The sequence below is a fragment of the Echinops telfairi genome, unplaced genomic scaffold, assembly GCF_000313985.2.
Source record: "Echinops telfairi isolate 266 unplaced genomic scaffold, ASM31398v2 ScPeMD7_5;HRSCAF=22, whole genome shotgun sequence".
Lineage (NCBI taxonomy): Eukaryota > Metazoa > Chordata > Mammalia > Afrosoricida > Tenrecidae > Echinops > Echinops telfairi.
The window spans coordinates 834,473-851,108 of NW_022103901.1; the positions used below are offsets into that span (position 1 = coordinate 834,473).

The following is a 16,636-nucleotide window of genomic DNA, read 5'->3' on the forward strand; positions in this document are numbered from 1 at the left end:
TGCCACCTGCACACACCTGGATAGGACCTCTCCCTGGCCCTGTCACAACGTAGCCCCCCAGGCCTCTCAAGCCCCACTCCAGACACCCAGGCTCCCAGTCCCCCTCCAGCCCCCTAGGTCCCTGAGCCCCCCTACCAGTGTCCAGGCCTGAGCCTCCAGAGCCTGGGAGGAGACCCCTAGAGTCACCCCCATGCCCCGGCACTCCAGCTCCAGCCACTCTGGGTACTGAGAGCCCAGCCAGCAGCCCCTTCCCCACCCAGTATCCTCTGAAGCGTCCCCGGCAGCTGGTCCACCAGTAAGGATCCCCATCCATCTGTACAGCAGCGAGACACCCTGCACCCTGGCAGGCTTAGACAATGAACACAGCGCTGGCTGATTCCCCTGGACGCCTGAGGTGGCCTCCTCTGCTGGCCCTCAGGGCTGACCCTTCCCATCTCAGTTTTGGAAGTAGGCCCCTCCTCCCCAGCTTGAAATCCGCCCCCCAGAAGGGAGGGGACCACAACTTCAACCTACAAGCTTATATGTCAGCAGCCACATCTCAGAAGAGGTTTCCTGGGACCCCTGGGCCTGCCCCCCTGTGGCCTGCCCCCCCCCCATGCTGACCACTTGCCTTACCCCCCCGACCCAAATCCTACATTCTGACAGCTGTGGTCTGAGCACCATCACCTGCCCCCCACGGTCATCCCAGACACCTGCAAACCCAGGGCCACTCCCAGATCACGCCCCCTTCCAGAACCCGGCCCACTTAGAGGACATGCCGGCCCCCTCAGAAGAGCTGGCATCCCCAGCACAGCCACGTTCTTGCCGCCCTTCCTCCTGCCTCCAGGGGCACCCCCTCGCTGCCCTCCAGGTCGATGCCCTTCCTCCGCCCTGCAGCCACCAAGGCAGAGCCTGGACCCGGGAGGGCTCGTTGTGACTGACAGTCACGGGCAGGGTGGCTGCTGCTCGGGGAGCTCCAGGGCCCGAGGCTGGCCGCCTGCCCTCCAGCCCATCCTGCACCCGAGCAGGGCAGAGGTCGGGGCACCCTTGCCCCGTGAATGAATGAAGGTGATTTCAGGAGCAGTACTGGTGATGATTGTGCAGCAGAGGAAACTGAGGCTGGACACAGGGAGGGGCACCCAGGGTCCACTGGCCAGAAAGGATGTAAATGCAGACCCAACTACTCCCAGGGCCGGAACAGGTGCAGCCAGGCCTGGGTGGGGCAGCATGGGGGGAGGGGGAAGGCAGGTCACATGGTGTGGGATTGGCAGCTCCAGGAACCACCCCCTCCAGACTGCCCCTCCCACCCAGAGAAGAGGTACCAAAGAGGTCTCATTCTGGACCCCACTGGTCAGGCCTGGTTGACCCCAGGCTCGGGCGCCCAGTGCTGACTGGCCACGGTCTGGGGCCAGGGCGGGGGCAGTAGGGGCTCACCAGCTGGTTGTTCTCATAGATGTTCTCCTTCCTGAGTGCATCGAAGTCTCTGGAAGATGGAAACACATGCATTCGTGCTTGCAGCCCCGGGCTCCCAGGTCATCCCGCCCACACTGGAAAACTAAGGCTGGGGTGGGTGGGCCACACGGTGCGCTCGAGGGTGGTGGGCAGGGCCCCAGTTGGGGTGCCTGGCCCTGCTCTGGGCACTGTGGCCTCCCTGCCCAGCACCCCGGCCACCTGGTGCACACCTGGCCTTACCAGTGTCCTCACCCAATCCCCCACCCGGTGCTGTCCCCTTCTGAATGGCAGGAGAAAACCCAGGGGAAAGCCCCACTGACCAGCCTGGCTAGGCAACATCCACGGCTGGGGGTTCCGGGAGGTTCACCATTGCTCTTAGGTGCCCATTTCTGAGGCCAGGCAGCCCCAGTGAGGCCCAGAGCCCCACTTTAAGACATGCTTCAGGATCATTATTAATTCGTTTAAGAAACGGCTTCGTCCAGCACCCGGGATGTCCAGGCTCACCAGAGGGCTGGTCGTGGGGGGGCCCCCAGCCCCCTGCCAGGTACACACACACACACACACACACACACACACACACACACCCCTCTGGCTGTGGAGCGGTTTCTAGAAAGACCAAGAGTGCAGTGGACATTCCAGCAGACAAAGAGGCCTGGGTCACTGCCGAGACACAATCCCCATGCCCCCACACACACCTGGAACCCGAGGGTGTCGCAGGCAGCAGGTGATCGAGGACAGCTCACACCTGGGGCTTGGGCAGACAGGCTGATCTGTGTCCACTTGACTGTGTGGGTCCATCAGCCACCCCGCATGAACCACAGGGGCCAGAAGAAGGCACCGAGCTAAGGGCGGGGTCCTGCCCAGCCTGACCCAGAAGCCCTCTGCCCTCAGTTTTCCTTTCTGAGAGGACAGCTGTTGACCTTGGCCGGTGAGTGTGAGGCAAGTGGGTAGACCCCGAGTTGAGGGGGAAAGGATGGCCGGACAAAAGTCTCCCTGTGTCCTTACGGGCTTCAAGATCTATCTGACCATGGAGGACACTGAAGCCGGGCCCTGGCATCCCTGGCCACTGAGTAGGGTAAGGGTGGCAGGACAGGCCGGATTCCCTGTCCGTCCCCTGTAATGGCCGGCGTTTCCACTGGGACCCTCCCAGGTCACGCACTCCAGATGTTTAGACCACCGGCCAGCAGACAGGAAAGAGCACGGTACAAGAGCTTGTGAGTAGGGGCCCGGCTGGTTCCAGCCCACCCTGAGCCTGCAAGGACCCTTTTGCCCAGTGTCCAGCCCCTGCTGCCCTCCCTGGGCCCACTCCAGGCCCTGAGAGGTCACAAGTCATCTCCCCCAGAGCCTGAGACCCCTGGCCCAGCATCCTGCCCCAAGCCTCTCACGCAGGCTCCCTCCCAGGCCACCCCTGGGTCACTGACCGCAGGAGGCCTGGCCAGAGGGCTCAGGGTCACCAGCCATGTTTTGTCTCCAAACACTGCAGAAGGAAACCCCTTGCTGGCCCTGCCCACAAGGGCCATCCATCCACCACCACCCCAACCCCCGCAGTCATCCTGGAGCCATGGGAGTGAACCTCTCCAAGAGAGGGCAGGGCTGCTCAGGACAGAGGGACGAGCAGAGGGTCCCGGGGAAAGCCCAGCCAGCGTCTCTGGTCCCTGAAGGTCAAGCCCTGGGAGGGACACGGATCAGCCCTGGCCAGGCTCATGGCCAGCAGGCCCCCTCAGGCTCCCCTCCAACCTCCACCCACGTTGTCCCCTGCATCCATCCCATCTCTGCCTGGTGCTCCCACTGGCCCTTGGGGGCTCCACCCCAGACCCTCACTGGGCCATGCAGCCCGGGAGCAGCCAGCAGAACTTCCCATGTGCCACCTGCCTGATCCGGGCCGAAAGCTAGCTGCACAACTGCCCACCACCCCTCGGGTGGGGAGGCACCTGGGAGACCACACCTGTGCCCCCAGCACCGGACCATCTGGGCTGCCTTGCTGGACAAAGTGCCTCTCTGGGAACCGGCTCCTCCCGCTCCAGGAGCAGCTGGCCCTCGATAGGCCCCAGGCCAAGACTCGAAGGGCCAGAGATCAGGGCCACTGTGGGAAGCTGACTCTTTCTATCCAAATCCTCACCGCTTGGTGTCCATCCTAGTCCAGCTCCAGGGCATTCCCATGAGAACAGGGCAGTGGGTCCCTCAGCTGAATGACTAAATAGGACTATGCAAACAAGGTGTGTAAAACTCTCACCAGGATTGGTTACAACTATGCTAATAAGGTGCTTGGGGCCCATAAAGGGAATTAGTCAGTTCTGCCTTGACATTAGGCTTAAAAAATGTCAGTCTGGGGCTGAGAGGGAAACCTCGAGACTGTAGCCCTCAGACACCCTTCAACCTGGAACTGATCCCGCCTAACTCTAACCGCCTTCCCCCCCCTCCAGTCACTAAACAGCGCTATCAAAGGAGCGCTGCCCCTCCGAGCCATCAGCCCCACAAGCTGAACCGTGAATGCAGCTTCTGTCCCAAAGCAAGGCTCTGGAGATGGGTGGGGGGCAGGAAAGAAGGGTGTGTGGATAACACCTCCACCCCCACCCCCAGGAAGTGGGAAGAGAGCTGTTACATTACAGGGATTTGCAACTAATGTTGCACAACAAAGTCTGCAGAATGTTGCAGGGAGAACAAACTTGCTCACCCAGGCGGCAGTGAAAATACCAAAAGAGAATCAGTGGGAGCCGAGAACTGCCCAGACCCGGGAGGCAGAGGCTCTGACACAGGAGGAGCTCAGGGCCAGGCCTCGGCAGGGGGCAAGCTGACGGCCTCTGGGCAGTGCAGGCCCAGTGGAGTCCCTCTAGGCACCATGCCACCAGCCCAGCCAGCCAAACAGCTTCATGGTGTGTGCCCAGGCAGAGCGGAGGCAGGGGTGGGGCTTGCAGCTAGCCGGAGATAGGTCTGAAGGTGTCAGTAATGAGAAACGGGTCTTCTAGATTGCCCCTAGGGGTGGGTTCTGAGCCCTCCTAGTGGCGCAGTGGGTTAGGCACTGGGCTGCCCACTGCAGGGTCGGCAGTTCAAAACCACCAGCTGCTCCACAGGAGAAAGGCGAGACTTTCCACTTCCACGGCCTCTGACACCCACAGGGGCAGTTCCCTCTGCCCGAGGGGTCGCTGTGAGTCGGGTGCAGCAGCGGCTTGGTTTGCCTTTCTGTCTAGATTGTTCCTGCTACTTCAGAGCCACTGCTGACTGCCAGCCCTGGCATCCCTAACATGCCCCCTGGGCCTACGAATGCCATGTGCAGATTACAGAGACAGAGCAGAGAACAGGCAGGCCCTGAAGCCTAGGGAGAGGAGGGTGTGACCTCAGCCTTGGAGGAATGAATTAGCCCTGGGTGGGTGGGGGTGGGGGGGTCCTGCTTCTCCCCTGCACCCTGAGGTAACCAGATCTGACAGCTCCATGTCTTGGGGGGGCGGGGAGGCAAGTCACCCACCACAGAGTGCTCCGTGTGGCTTGTGGACAGGCTGGCCCAGTGGAGAGAGGGACCCTTGCAAGGCTGGGGAATTCTTTCAACACAGGCTGAGCGAAGAACCCCCTTCCTGGGGTCTAGAAGTCGGCTAGTCCCTGGACAACGAAACCAGAAGATGCTCGGCAGTTATGGAAAGGGTGGGATGTGCCCCTCTACTCGGTCAGGGGTGGGGTGCCTTGGAAGAAAGGCCTGGAGATCTGTGGTGTTACGAGGCTGCTGAGCTGGTCCCGACCCACAGCGACCAGAGTACCACAGACGGAAACACTGCCCGGCCGAGCCACCGGCACGATCCTTCTTAGGTGAAGCCACGGGTGGCCTCTGTCGGCCCATCTCGCCGAGGGCCTCCTTCCTTGCTCCACTGGCCCCTGCCTCTCCAAGCCCAGGGTCCTCTCCAGGGGCTTGTCTTCTGGCTCCCTCTCAGACAGGACCGCTGCGGGCGGTCGCCGGCAGGGTGCCACCTATTGCCCGGCGTGTCGGCATGCCCGCACCACACCATGGTGGCTTGTATGATGCTGGGATGCCGGAAGCCATGTCACTGGTATTTCAAGTGGCAGCAGGGCCACCCAGGGGGGCAAGTGCCAGCCAAGTTTCCAGGCGATGAAGAAGGAATCAGCTGCCCACTTGGGGAGGACTCACCATGGAAACTCTTACGCATCCTGGCCAGCTACTTCCCCCAAATGAGCCCCTGGGACCCCATGGAGCCCAGCCCCAGGGTGACACACTTGAGGCAGCAGAGTCAGGCTGGCGGGGAGCGGGTGGGGGGCGTTGGAAGGAGCCCTGGAGGTGCAGTGGTTAACGTGGGGCTGCTCACAGCAATGTCAGCAGTTCGAAACCACCAGTCACTTTGCGGGAGAGAGATGAGGCCCTGTGCTCCGGAAGGTCTGACGGCCTCAGAAGCCCACGGGGGCCGCTCCATGCTGCCTCGAGGGCCCAGGTGAGTAAGAGTAGGCAGGTGGTGGGGCTTTGTGGAAGGTTTCTCCCCTTTCAGCCACCACTCGGGGGTCAGCAGAGGCCCGAGTGCTGTCATGAAGCTGAACAGTGGAGTCTGCAGACTAAGGAAGACTGGAAGAAAGGCCGGGAGCTGTGTCTAGAAACTGCCTGATACGGCGCACCAGGGCCACGCAGTCCCCTTACAGGCTCACAGGGATGGGGGGGGGGGGGGGGGCACCATGCAGCATGGGCAGCAGCTGTCTCCCGGCTGGCCCCAACTGACCCATGACCGCTGGCCCAGCTTGCTGACCCCTTGCCTCCGGGACCTTAGGGATGGATGTTCCCTACATTCCTGGGGCACTGACCAGCACAGCTGAATTCCTGGAACCAGAAGGGGCGGGGAGAGGCAGGCGGGCAGGAGGAAGAGACCTCCAGCGCATCTGAGGTTAATCCTACTGGGGGCAAGGGAGCTCTGGAGAGAAGAGGGGCAGAGACACAGAGAGACTAGGAGAGAGGGACAGAGACACAGAGACCAAGAGACTCGGAGTGGCGTGAGAAGGGAGTCGGGAGAGATACAGAAAGAGGTGGAGACAGAGACAGCAGCGCAGGGAGGAGGCAAGGAGACAGGGATACACAGGGAGGCTAATGAAGGAAGGGAGAGATGCTGAGAGCCAGATCCCAGAAATTAGACCACAGAGTGGGAGGGCAGCACTGGGGGCAGGGGCAGGCAGGCAGGAAGGATTGAAGCTGGCCCAGCTGCCCATGGCCCCCTGCCCCTCCCATGGGCACAGAAGATCCATTAGATTCATTAGAGGAGCTCTCTCCCCGCCGCCCCCACCGCCATCCTGCTTCTTCCCAACCAGAGCTGGGCTCGGCCCTGGGGTCCCTCCCCAGGGTCCTGTCCTGGGACTCTGGCCAGGCCTCTGAGACTGCCCCTCACCCCCCAGGCCCTGGACTGTCCGGAGTCAGACAGCCCCTGGCAGGAAGGCGGGGGCCTGGGCAGCGGGCCCTTGGGCCAGAACAGAAGGCCTCTGTCCGGGCAGCTTCCTGCTGACCGCCAGCTGCACAGAGCTGAGGTCAGCCAGCTCAACGGCCCACCCTTTACTGTGTGGCCCAGGAAAGGAGGTGGGCGACCGCTCGGGGCATGAGGACCAGGAGGAGGACTGAGAGCAGGTCAGCTAGGGGCCTGTGGTGTGAGCCCCTGGGCCCCCAGCAAGGGGTAAGGCTGGAGATCCCTGCCACAGCATGTACGTGTGGGTTAGGGGGTTCTCCCCCTCCCAGACCTGAAGGGGTCTCAGGGAGACCCTGGCCGCCATGCCTGGGGGCCGGAGGACCTGAGCCTCAGTTTGTTGCTGAATGACAGCTTCTTGACACGCTCCCCCACCCCTCCTGCAACCGGCTCTTAAGCAGACAGTGAGCCCCTGCTTCCTCTCTCCCAGCCCCCCCACCCCGCCTCCCTCCCGCAACTGGATGGTGCCTGGGAGGAGCCGCCCTGCCCCGGCACCTGTTTTATGAGGGCGGAAGCCGTATGTCCAGGTGGTTTCCAGGTGCACCTGGCCAGCAGGCAGCTGTGCCTCATTGGAGCGGGCCCTGTGGGCAGTGTTCCTGCCTCTGACTGTGGGCAGGGCCTGCCTGTCCGGGACCTTTCAGTCCTGCTGAAGAGACCCAGCAGCATGGGGGTGAAGCAGGGGCTGGGCTGGCACCAGGCAGGTGGCAAGAGGAGGGGCCAGGCTGAGGGCCAGGTGGGGAACTCCAAGCACCACCTCCTGGCTACATGTTCTGGGTGAGCTAACTATTGAGGCAGCAATTCACAGGTCCATGAGGGCTAAGCATGCAGGGAATGTGTGTCTCAGGGCAGGGACACAGGGACCGTGGAACTCCCAGGCCCCTAGCCCAGAGGGGCCTGCACCCTTAGGCCACAGCAATTACAGGAACTCAGAGGGAAAAAAACTTGGAGGAAGTTTCCCTGGGACCGGAGGCCTCGCACCTGATTGGCACAGCTGCTCTGGGGATCCAAGAGGAAATAGACTTAGTCTGCAGCAGGAAGGATTTAGATCAGACAAAGGGAAGGACTTCCTGGTGGCTAGGAGATACTGAGACAGGATGTCCCCATCCAGAGTGTCTTCAGAAGAAGGGGCTGGGGGCATGGATATCAGGGGCAGAGGGTTCACACTCAGGCCGAGGTCAAATCCCAAGTCTGACCTTCTGGGTCCCTCTGAGAACCTGTCTGCTCTGGGCTTGTCTTTCTCCAGGTGTTTGCTACCTGAGGGCAGTCACTCAGGATGGAGGGGCAGCTCAGAGGGTCTCTGGATATGACAACAGGCACGGCAGGACCCCTATCTCCCTCCACCACCTACTTCATGGGCCTGGCAGGATTGAGACCGGAGCAGGTGGTGGCACAAGTACAAAGGTGTTCAGCTTCATACACAAGTATGTTCATACCCACTGATCACACTTAGCGTCATCTCCCAGGCAACACCCCCAGCCCCAACCCCTACCTCACGCCACACCCCAAACCCCTACCTCACACCACACCCCAAATCCTACTTCACACCACACTCCAAACCTCTACCTCTCAGCAACACCTTACCCCCCCATATCTATGGTGCCCCAACCATGCCCCAAAATCTATATCACTCTGTTTCAATCCTCCTCACCTTCTGGGCTTATGGACAAGTCAGAGGAGATGTCCAGCCCCAGCCGTGATGACTATGCCACCTCTATATCCAGGGACCTGTGGGCACGGGGCCTCCTGAAGCCAGCCTCACCACTGCCTGGGGTCACCTGCCTGGTCACACATTCACCTGTCCACTGTCACAGCCTATGGCTAGACCATCACGCCTGCAGGCACGGGCTGGCCAGTGTGGGGCTGCTCATCAGCAGGCAGTCACCAACAGTGGGTTCGATAGGGTGCACACTGAGGGGGTGCACACACCCTGGATCAGTGGGGGTGACTGGGAGGCCTCTAGGGTTAGAAAGGCTTCACGTCTTGGGTCTAATGGTCCCCAGCCAGCCCTACCCAGGACCTGCACCCCCAGAGGGGACCCCCTGCAGCCTCCAAGCTTTAGGTCCCTCCTTGGCCTCCACGCCGTTGCCCCAGCACCCTCAAAGCATGGCGCAGGCTTCTGGTGTGAACCCCCTCTGACTCCCCTCCAAGGTTGACAGCCATGCTCTGGGGGAGCAGCAGAGGCTGCCCAAGGGCCATGTGGAGAGTCCTCAGGAGCGCAAGTCACACTCCTGGGGAGGACGCCAGGCCAAGAGCAGCCAACAGCTCCCTTGTAGAGCAGGGTACCCGGGACCCCCCCAGGGTGCAGGGAGGGGATCCAAGACAGTGCTTCTCCTTGGTGGGCCTATTTCCTGTCTGCAGGGCCCTCAAGTAACTCAGACCCATAGGGAGTCTGCAGAACGGGGTGGAACGGCCCCTGGGGGTCTCTGAGACTGTGGGTCTCTGAGGAACAGAAAGCCTTCTCTTTCTCCCAAGGAGCAGCTGGTGGTTTTGAACTGCTTGCCGTGAGCAGCCCAATGTGAAACCATTAGGCCACCAGGGCTGCTCCCCACCCCACTCCCCACCGCCCCAACTTCTCCAGGCAGGGCTTTTAGAGGCTCTCTTTCTAACAGAAAAGAGCCCTCATAGCCTAATGGCTTCACTTTGGACTGATGGCCACAGGTCAGCAGTTCTAAGCCACCATGCACTTTGAGAGAGAAAGCTGAGGCTCCCGTGAAGAGTTACAGTCTTGGAAAGCCCAGGGCAGTGCTAGCCTGTCCTGCAGTGTTGCTGAGTCAGAACTGACTGGACGTCAGAGTTTGGTTGGGGGCTTTGGTTCTTCCAGAAAGTTTCTGAGCTGCAGGGTGGAGGACTCCTTCAGGCCCCTCTCCACCCCCCACCCCAGCAGGCACTTTAACCATTGCGAATTCACACAGTGAATTCAAAGGGTTTGTTGAGTGAATGAGACGGAGCCGCCCCCTTCCCCACGCACCTAACTGGGAGCACAGTCCCTAACCTGAAGGTGTCCAGGCCCGGCTTCCTGCTCTGACCCCATGGGTGCCTGCCTAGTCAGGCACTGCTCATCCCGAAGCCCCAGTGACCGTCGGGCTGTCCAGGCACCCAGGGAGGTCTTCAGGGAGGAGGCACCCCGAAGGATGGGCTGAGGCACCCCGAAGGATGGGCTGAGTCGCCCCAAGCGCCCGTTGAGGTCCAGCCCCCAGTTGCCCTGCCACTCGCGGCCGGGAAGAAACCTGGGCCTCGGTTTCCCCGCCCGCCCGTACTCACATGAGGTCGGGCCGGTGGCGGTGCAGGATGGCGCAGAAGGCCAGGCCGTCCCGGAACGAGGTGGTCATGTTGGTGATGTTCACGTCCCGGTAGCCCTCGCACTGCTGCCGGCACCACTGCTGCAGCGCTTTGATGGCGGCCATGCGGTCAGCGCCGGCGGGGCCCGGAGGCCAACGCGGGACCCCCTCGCCGTGCAGGGCCCGCCGGAGCCGAAGGCCCGCCTGCAGATGCGCGCTTGCACGGACGCGGCTGAGCGCGGCGGTAGAGCCCGGGCCGAGGCGGCTGGAGGAGGAAGAAGCGCGGCCGCAGCGCGGGGCCGGATCGCGGGCTAGCCCGCCGGCCACGCCCCCGCCAGCTAGGCCTCGCCCAGTCACGACCCTGCCCACCCGCAGGGCACGCCCCTGCCCGCAAAGCAGCGCCCCGGGCCCCCATCCCTCTCGGCTCTCCTGACTGAGTCAGGGGCCCTAGGATCCAGCCTACTCTCCAGCCACGCCCCGGAGCCCGGGCCACGCCCATAACCCTTTGGGGGCACGCCCCCGCGGGGGAGCCTGCCGTGTCCAGGGTGGATTCCACCAGCCAGGCAGGCAAAGCCTCCGGACGACCAGCCACGCCTCTGGCTCTCCAGTCACGCCCCCTCGGCCTCTGTCCCTCCCCACCCCTTTCCTCACGACCCCCAGTCTGGGGTCAACAGGGCGCTGAGACTGGTAGGGGCAGGTGGGAGGAAGCGGAGGGGAGCCGCATTGTCCTGGGCGTCCTGGCCATGCTGCCCCTGCTTCCTGCGCTTGTCTTTTCAATGGTCTATCCTTACCCCACCCCAGAAGGCAGACAGCTTACGGGTGGGGAAACTGAGACGTGCACAGACGTGACCTGCCTGGGGTGACTGGACCAACAACAAGTGGTGGCCCCCCGCCAGGCCAGCCTCTGGGGAGGCTGCGAATCCGGCTGCAGGGCCTGGGGAGGACCGCACCTCGAATTTTCTCTCTTCAAAGGACCTTCCGGCCTGGCCTGTTGTGCTGGCGCCCACTCTGTGCCCAGAGGGGCGTCACTGCGGGAGGGGGGCGGGTCCAGTTTGGAGTCTGCACTTGCTCTAGGGGATTTCCCAGGGATATTCCAGTAATTCCCTGTCTTTCCCAACTTTCCATTTTCCTCATCTGTGCAGCCTGGAATTGGGCAAAGTAGCACTGGGATGTCCGGAAGTGATAGGGCCAGAGACCCCTCCACGTCCATTATTCCCCGAGCCTGTGGTCACCTGGGCTGGGCCAAGCCGGAAGTACCTGAGAGGTGAAATAATCCCCCAGCCCGCCCCTGCCGCTGGGCTTGTCCCAACAGCTCCTGAGGGATCCACCCCAGCCCACGGGGAGGCAGCCCAGCCGAAGGCCATTCCCAACAATGGCCGCTGAGGGGGCAGGCCAGCCCGGGGAAGGAGCTGTTACCTCAGAGGATACCCTGGTCTCACCGCAGCCTGAGTGAGGCCCGTGCCTGGTGGGCAGTTTCTGGTTCCAGGTACAGGCACTAGCACCGCCAGGCAGAGAGCCCTGGGGCCGCGGATGGCTGTTGGCCTGCCTCGGGTCCCCAGCAAGGGGGCCAAAGGGCAATTTCGTGCCGACTCAGCCAGGGACCCAGCTAGTCCTGACCTCAGAACCAGAAAGGCCAGTTTACAGAGGGAAAGTGGTGAGGGGTCAGGCTGGGGACACAGGGGCAGCCGGGGTGGGGAGCAGGCCCTCTGGAGACAGTGACCAGGTCCCCACCACACAGCTGTCTTCCTTTCCTCCCCCCACTCTCCACCTCTGAGTGTCCAAGGAGAACAGGACCCGTGGGGTCGGTGTGGGCTTTCGGCGCTGCTCCCCAGGCCTTTCCTCAGAGGTGATATCTGGGTGGACTGCCCGGCCTTTCAGGACCAGGGTTAACTCTTTGCATCCCAGGGACTCCAAAGCACAGACTGAAACACAGCCTATGGGCTCCCCACAGCAAGCCCATGTGTGCGATCAGCTTTTCACGGGCCGGTCTTCTTCATAAGGGAATGCCAGGCCTTTCTCCCAATGCACCCTGGGTGGACATCAGCCTCTAACCCCTCAAGCATGTTAACCATTTGCACTATCTGGGGGTCCCTCTCTCCCCGGGGGTAGGGAGCCCAGGCCAGGACCAGCACACTCCCACCCCCCTTGCCCACCACGGTGCCCCTCCATTCACACCACCACCACCGGGCCCCTGGCCACTGCACCTGCTGCCCTTTCCACCATCAAGCCTCCGGATCTTTGTAGAACAGTCCAGACTAAGCCCCACCCTGCTCAGGCCGCACACCCTGAATAAAGTCCAGTCGCTTATCAGTCCTGCCGGGCCTCTCGGGCCAGCTGGCCCCTGCCTATTGCTCCTGCCACCCACGGCCTCTCCCCGGCGCACCCTCTGCTGGAGGGAGGTCAGCCCCTATTCCTGCCCCTCAGAGACTCTGCTCAGGCCACTTCCTCCCCCTGCAAGACCCTGCCTCCCAGTCCACCCCTGAGCCCTCCCCCTCAGCCACTGCCTAGACCAGTGTTTGCTGAGGGGCGGGGCCTGGGGGCTGACCAACGTCCCCAGTTGTCCTCTCGCCAGCTTCGTGCTGGGGCCCTGGCTCCCTGAGAGGCACGAGGTCCAACTACCTTCCCCTCTCGGCCTCAGCTTCATTCCATGAGGGGGGCGGGTCACACCTGTCCCTCACACCGAAGGTTACCTAGGGGTGGGCACAGGGTCAAATGGAAACCCAGCCCTGTTCTAGGGAGGAACCCAGTGTCAGCCTGGACCGGGCTCCACAGGGCTGCTTCTCTGACACTGACTGCCAGGCGTTTCTTCTGAGGTGCTCTGGGGAGACCCCCACCTTGGCTTTGGGTGAGCTTCTGGGTGCACCCTCAGTACTCAACACGTGGAGCCTCACACGCGCCCAGTGGGGAGCACCTGTGGCAGCTGTGAGTGGGCGGACGCTGGGGGAGGGGCAGAGGAGAAGCCTCAGTGGGGCCTGTTTGCTTCAGCAGCTGGTGCAGCCGATACTCCAGGCACCGGAAGTCACACTGTACCAGTGACAGGCACAGGGGACTGTCACCAGGGGCCCCAGTCCTGGGCATGCTGGGAAGATACTGATGGCTCCCGGAGAGGGGACCCCAGGACTGAGCCTGAGGTTGCGTGAATGGGGGGTTGTTTGATCAAGGTTGTTAGGATTTACAGCAATCCTTTTAAAACTTATTTTTAAGTAGCTCATTATTCCCACAGGGAACCCTGGTGGCACAGTGGCTACACGCTAGGCTGCTAGCCGCAAGGTCAGGAGTTCTAAACCACCCATCGCTCCACTGGAGAACAAGGCTTGCCAGTTCTGTAGGGTGACAACCTTGGAAGACCCCGGGGACAGTCCTACCCTGCCCTATAGGGTTGCTTTGAGTCACATCGACTCGATGGCATTGAGGCTGAGGGTTTGTTCTCATGGCACAGCTGGACTGGCCAGCCCAAGGCCACCTGGTTTTAAATCATCAGCACTGGGCTCTCCGGGTGCTCTTTCTCCAGAACTTCCCGTTGCTTTAAGAGAATCCCGAGCGTGTATTCCCGGATGCCCACCTTCCCGACAGGCTCGCTGAAGACAAATGTGTGCATAAGCAAATGTGATGAAGAAAGCGATGGAGCCCCGCTAGCAAAAGATATAGCGTCTGAGGTCTTAAAGGCTTGCAGATAAACAAGCAGCCATGTAGCTCAGAAGCATCAAAGCCCCCAATGGAAGAAGCACACCAGCCTGTGTGACCACGAGGTTTAGAAGGGACCAGGTATCAGACATGGAAGAACAAACAGTCAATCAGCGGGTGCCCACCTTCCCAATGTGATCAGCCCAAAGGACAAACAGATGCGTCTTGGGAGAACTACAGGGTGCTTGTTAGAGGCAACGACGGCCAGGCTTTGTCACGTGTGCTTTGGACGTGTTGTCAAGAGAAACCAGCTCCTGGAGAAGGACGGCATGCTTGGTGACAAAGAGGAAGACCCTCCAGGAGATGGAGGGACACGGTGGCTGCAGCCATGGACTCAGACACAGGCGCCACCGTGAGGCTGGCGGGGACCAGGCGGCTTTCCTTTGGATGTGCACGGGTCACTGAGTCAGAGCTGACCTGATGCCACGTAGCAAGCACCAGCGCTGCAACGTCAGAGAACGTGGCCCAGCTGCCCCACGGGGCAGTGAGGCGGCAGTCTGTGTCAGCACTGACAGCTCGCGAACCCCCAGGGGCGGCGCCACCCAGTCCTAAAGCATCCCTGAGCTGGCGGGGGAGTGATGAGAGGACTGAGCTCGTTACAGGAGCTTCCTCCTCCTCCTTCAGAGCGCCGGGTGTCATTCGCAGCCCAGTGAGTCACCCACGCCACCACCAGCCCCCCGCCCACCGCCACTCTGCAGACAAGTTGTCAGGCCTCTGGGGTGAGGGGACAACAGGATGGGTCAGGCCAGTGTGACGTGGAGGAGCTGCTGAACCAGGGTGGGGTGGAGAGGCCCAGTGGTCACCCATGACTGGACCTGGACTCCCTCCTGGTGGGTGGCCTCTGCTTCCTGCCACCCTCAGGGCCCTGCTCTCGGGAGCACTCATCTGCGGAGGGGGGGCTCGGGGCCTGGTCTGGGTAGAAGCACAGCTTGCAGTCAGCTTCGGAATCCCTCGTTGAGTGAACCTCCCTGCCCCAGATCTGTCTGCTGAGAACCGCGGCTTGTCTCCAATGTTGAAGACAGGAGGGGAGCAGGGCTGACAGGACCCCGTGTCACTCCCGGCCGAGGTGGGCAGGGGGCATTGGAAGCTGGGACACCCTGTTGTGTGTGGCCACAGTCACTAGCCAGGCATGTTCCCAGGGCAGGGAACAGGGAACAGCTCTTGCATGCCAGCTGTGAGCCTGTCCTGGGCTCAAGGCGGGGGAAAGCTATGGGTGGGGGTCCTGGAGCGGCTTACACCTCATTACAGACCCCGTTGCCTCACTCTCAGCGACCCCCACACGCCCTTCATTACTGATGGTTTCCTGGACAGTGGCGGCCTCGAGTTGCGTGCGACGCATCATAAATGTTTGATGGGGAATCTATAGCGAGCTATTTATCATTTATAACCGGTTACAGAAACATTATAAAACATTTACCACACGTCCATAGAGCAGCTCAGCAACCGCGCCGATGTGTGACAGATACATTATTAATCCAGTGCAGGCCCTCAACAGACCCCAGGTTATGGGGCCTGGCCCTTGCTCAGAACAAGGGCAAGGCAGGCAAGGGGCCTGGCCTGTGTGACCTCTGTGTCCCTCATTCCAAGTGCCCAAGACCCAACACTGTGCCCCCTCACCCTCGGCCCCTCGCTTGTGCCCCACTGACCCAGTGGGGGAATAGTACCACGTATGGCTGAGCTGGACTGGGGCTGGGGGTTGGGAGTGGGGTCCTGCTTCCCCCGATGATCCCTCTGAACACCAGAGAACCCCACAGGGGAGCGTGGGCCCTAGACTCAGACCCCCAGCTCCCCAGGTGGCAGAGACCAGCAGGCAGACACTGAGCTGAAGTAATCCCAGAAACTTCATCCTTCAAGACTCACTTCCCGATTCCCAGTGGCAGGGGAGATGTGCCCCTGGAGCCTGCCTAGCCCTGGGAGGCTGTGCTGAGAGGACCTCAGGACATTGCTCTGCCGGCCTGGGGCAGTCTAGGGGCTCACACCCCACCCCTGTGGTCTGGGGCCTGGCAGGGGCAGCTGGGCCCAGCGCCCAGCTACCATGGCCAGGAGGGAGGCCCTGGCTTGACTCTCCCCAGAACCAAGGTGGGCAGGGGCCCAGCATCCAGCCTGCAGATGGGAGCTCACTGTCATACACTGACCAGAGCCCCCAGGCATACCCACACAGCAATGCCCCCCATTGCATCCCTGACCCAGACCCCCCTGGCTAAGACACTCCCCTGCCCACTTCCCAGGGCCCACACTGAAGCTGGGTGGGGCAGGCCTGCTCTGTGCTCAGTGACTCCCAAGCTGACGGCAGGGGGGCCCCTCTTGGGGTGAGGCAGGGGCTGTGCAGAGGAGAGATTCCCTGCTGACCGCCAAGTCTGGCCAGACCCCACTTCCGGTCATCTCTGGCCGCAGCAGCCTGCCCCTTGACTAGAGAGGAAGGGGTCTGGCAGAGCTGGAGCCCCAGCTACCGGCGGGTGACGGCCCAAGACCCCGGAGCAGGGCAGAGCTGGGGTCCTGGGTACCCCACCCCACAGCTCCCTCTGTGCCCCACTGCCCCGAGGAGGAGCCCTCCCACTGGCCGGGCTACCTACAGTCCAGCTGTCATGCAGACTGAGGGCAGTCCTAAGGCAGGCCCCACCCAGGCATGGCGTGGGGGGTGGGGGGGGGAAGGGCAACAGAAGCACAGACCTGGGTCCCCACCCCACAACCCCTGACTGGGAGGGGAGTCCTCCAGGATGTGTGTCTGCGACACCCCTCCCCCAAAGTCTCAGGGACCCAGGAGGCCAGAGCCGCTGGGGGCAAGTCCACAAAGATGCAGGCAGG

General features: G+C 62.1%; 1 protein-coding gene across 1 annotated transcript in view; it reads right to left on the reverse strand.

The window, feature by feature from the left end:
- The window catches only part of MICALL2 (MICAL like 2), a 20,815-nt gene extending 10,521 nt beyond the window's left edge, over window positions 1-10,294 (reverse strand). Inside the window, exons 1-2 of the mRNA XM_045284344.1 lie at window positions 10,131-10,294; window positions 1,414-1,462 (exon numbers count right to left, since the gene is read on the reverse strand). Coding sequence (XP_045140279.1) covers window positions 1,414-1,462; window positions 10,131-10,273 — 192 coding nt within the window. The 5' untranslated portion in view covers window positions 10,274-10,294. The remainder of the gene's footprint in view (window positions 1-1,413; window positions 1,463-10,130) is intronic.
- Between the last annotated feature and the right edge of the window lie 6,342 nt (window positions 10,295-16,636).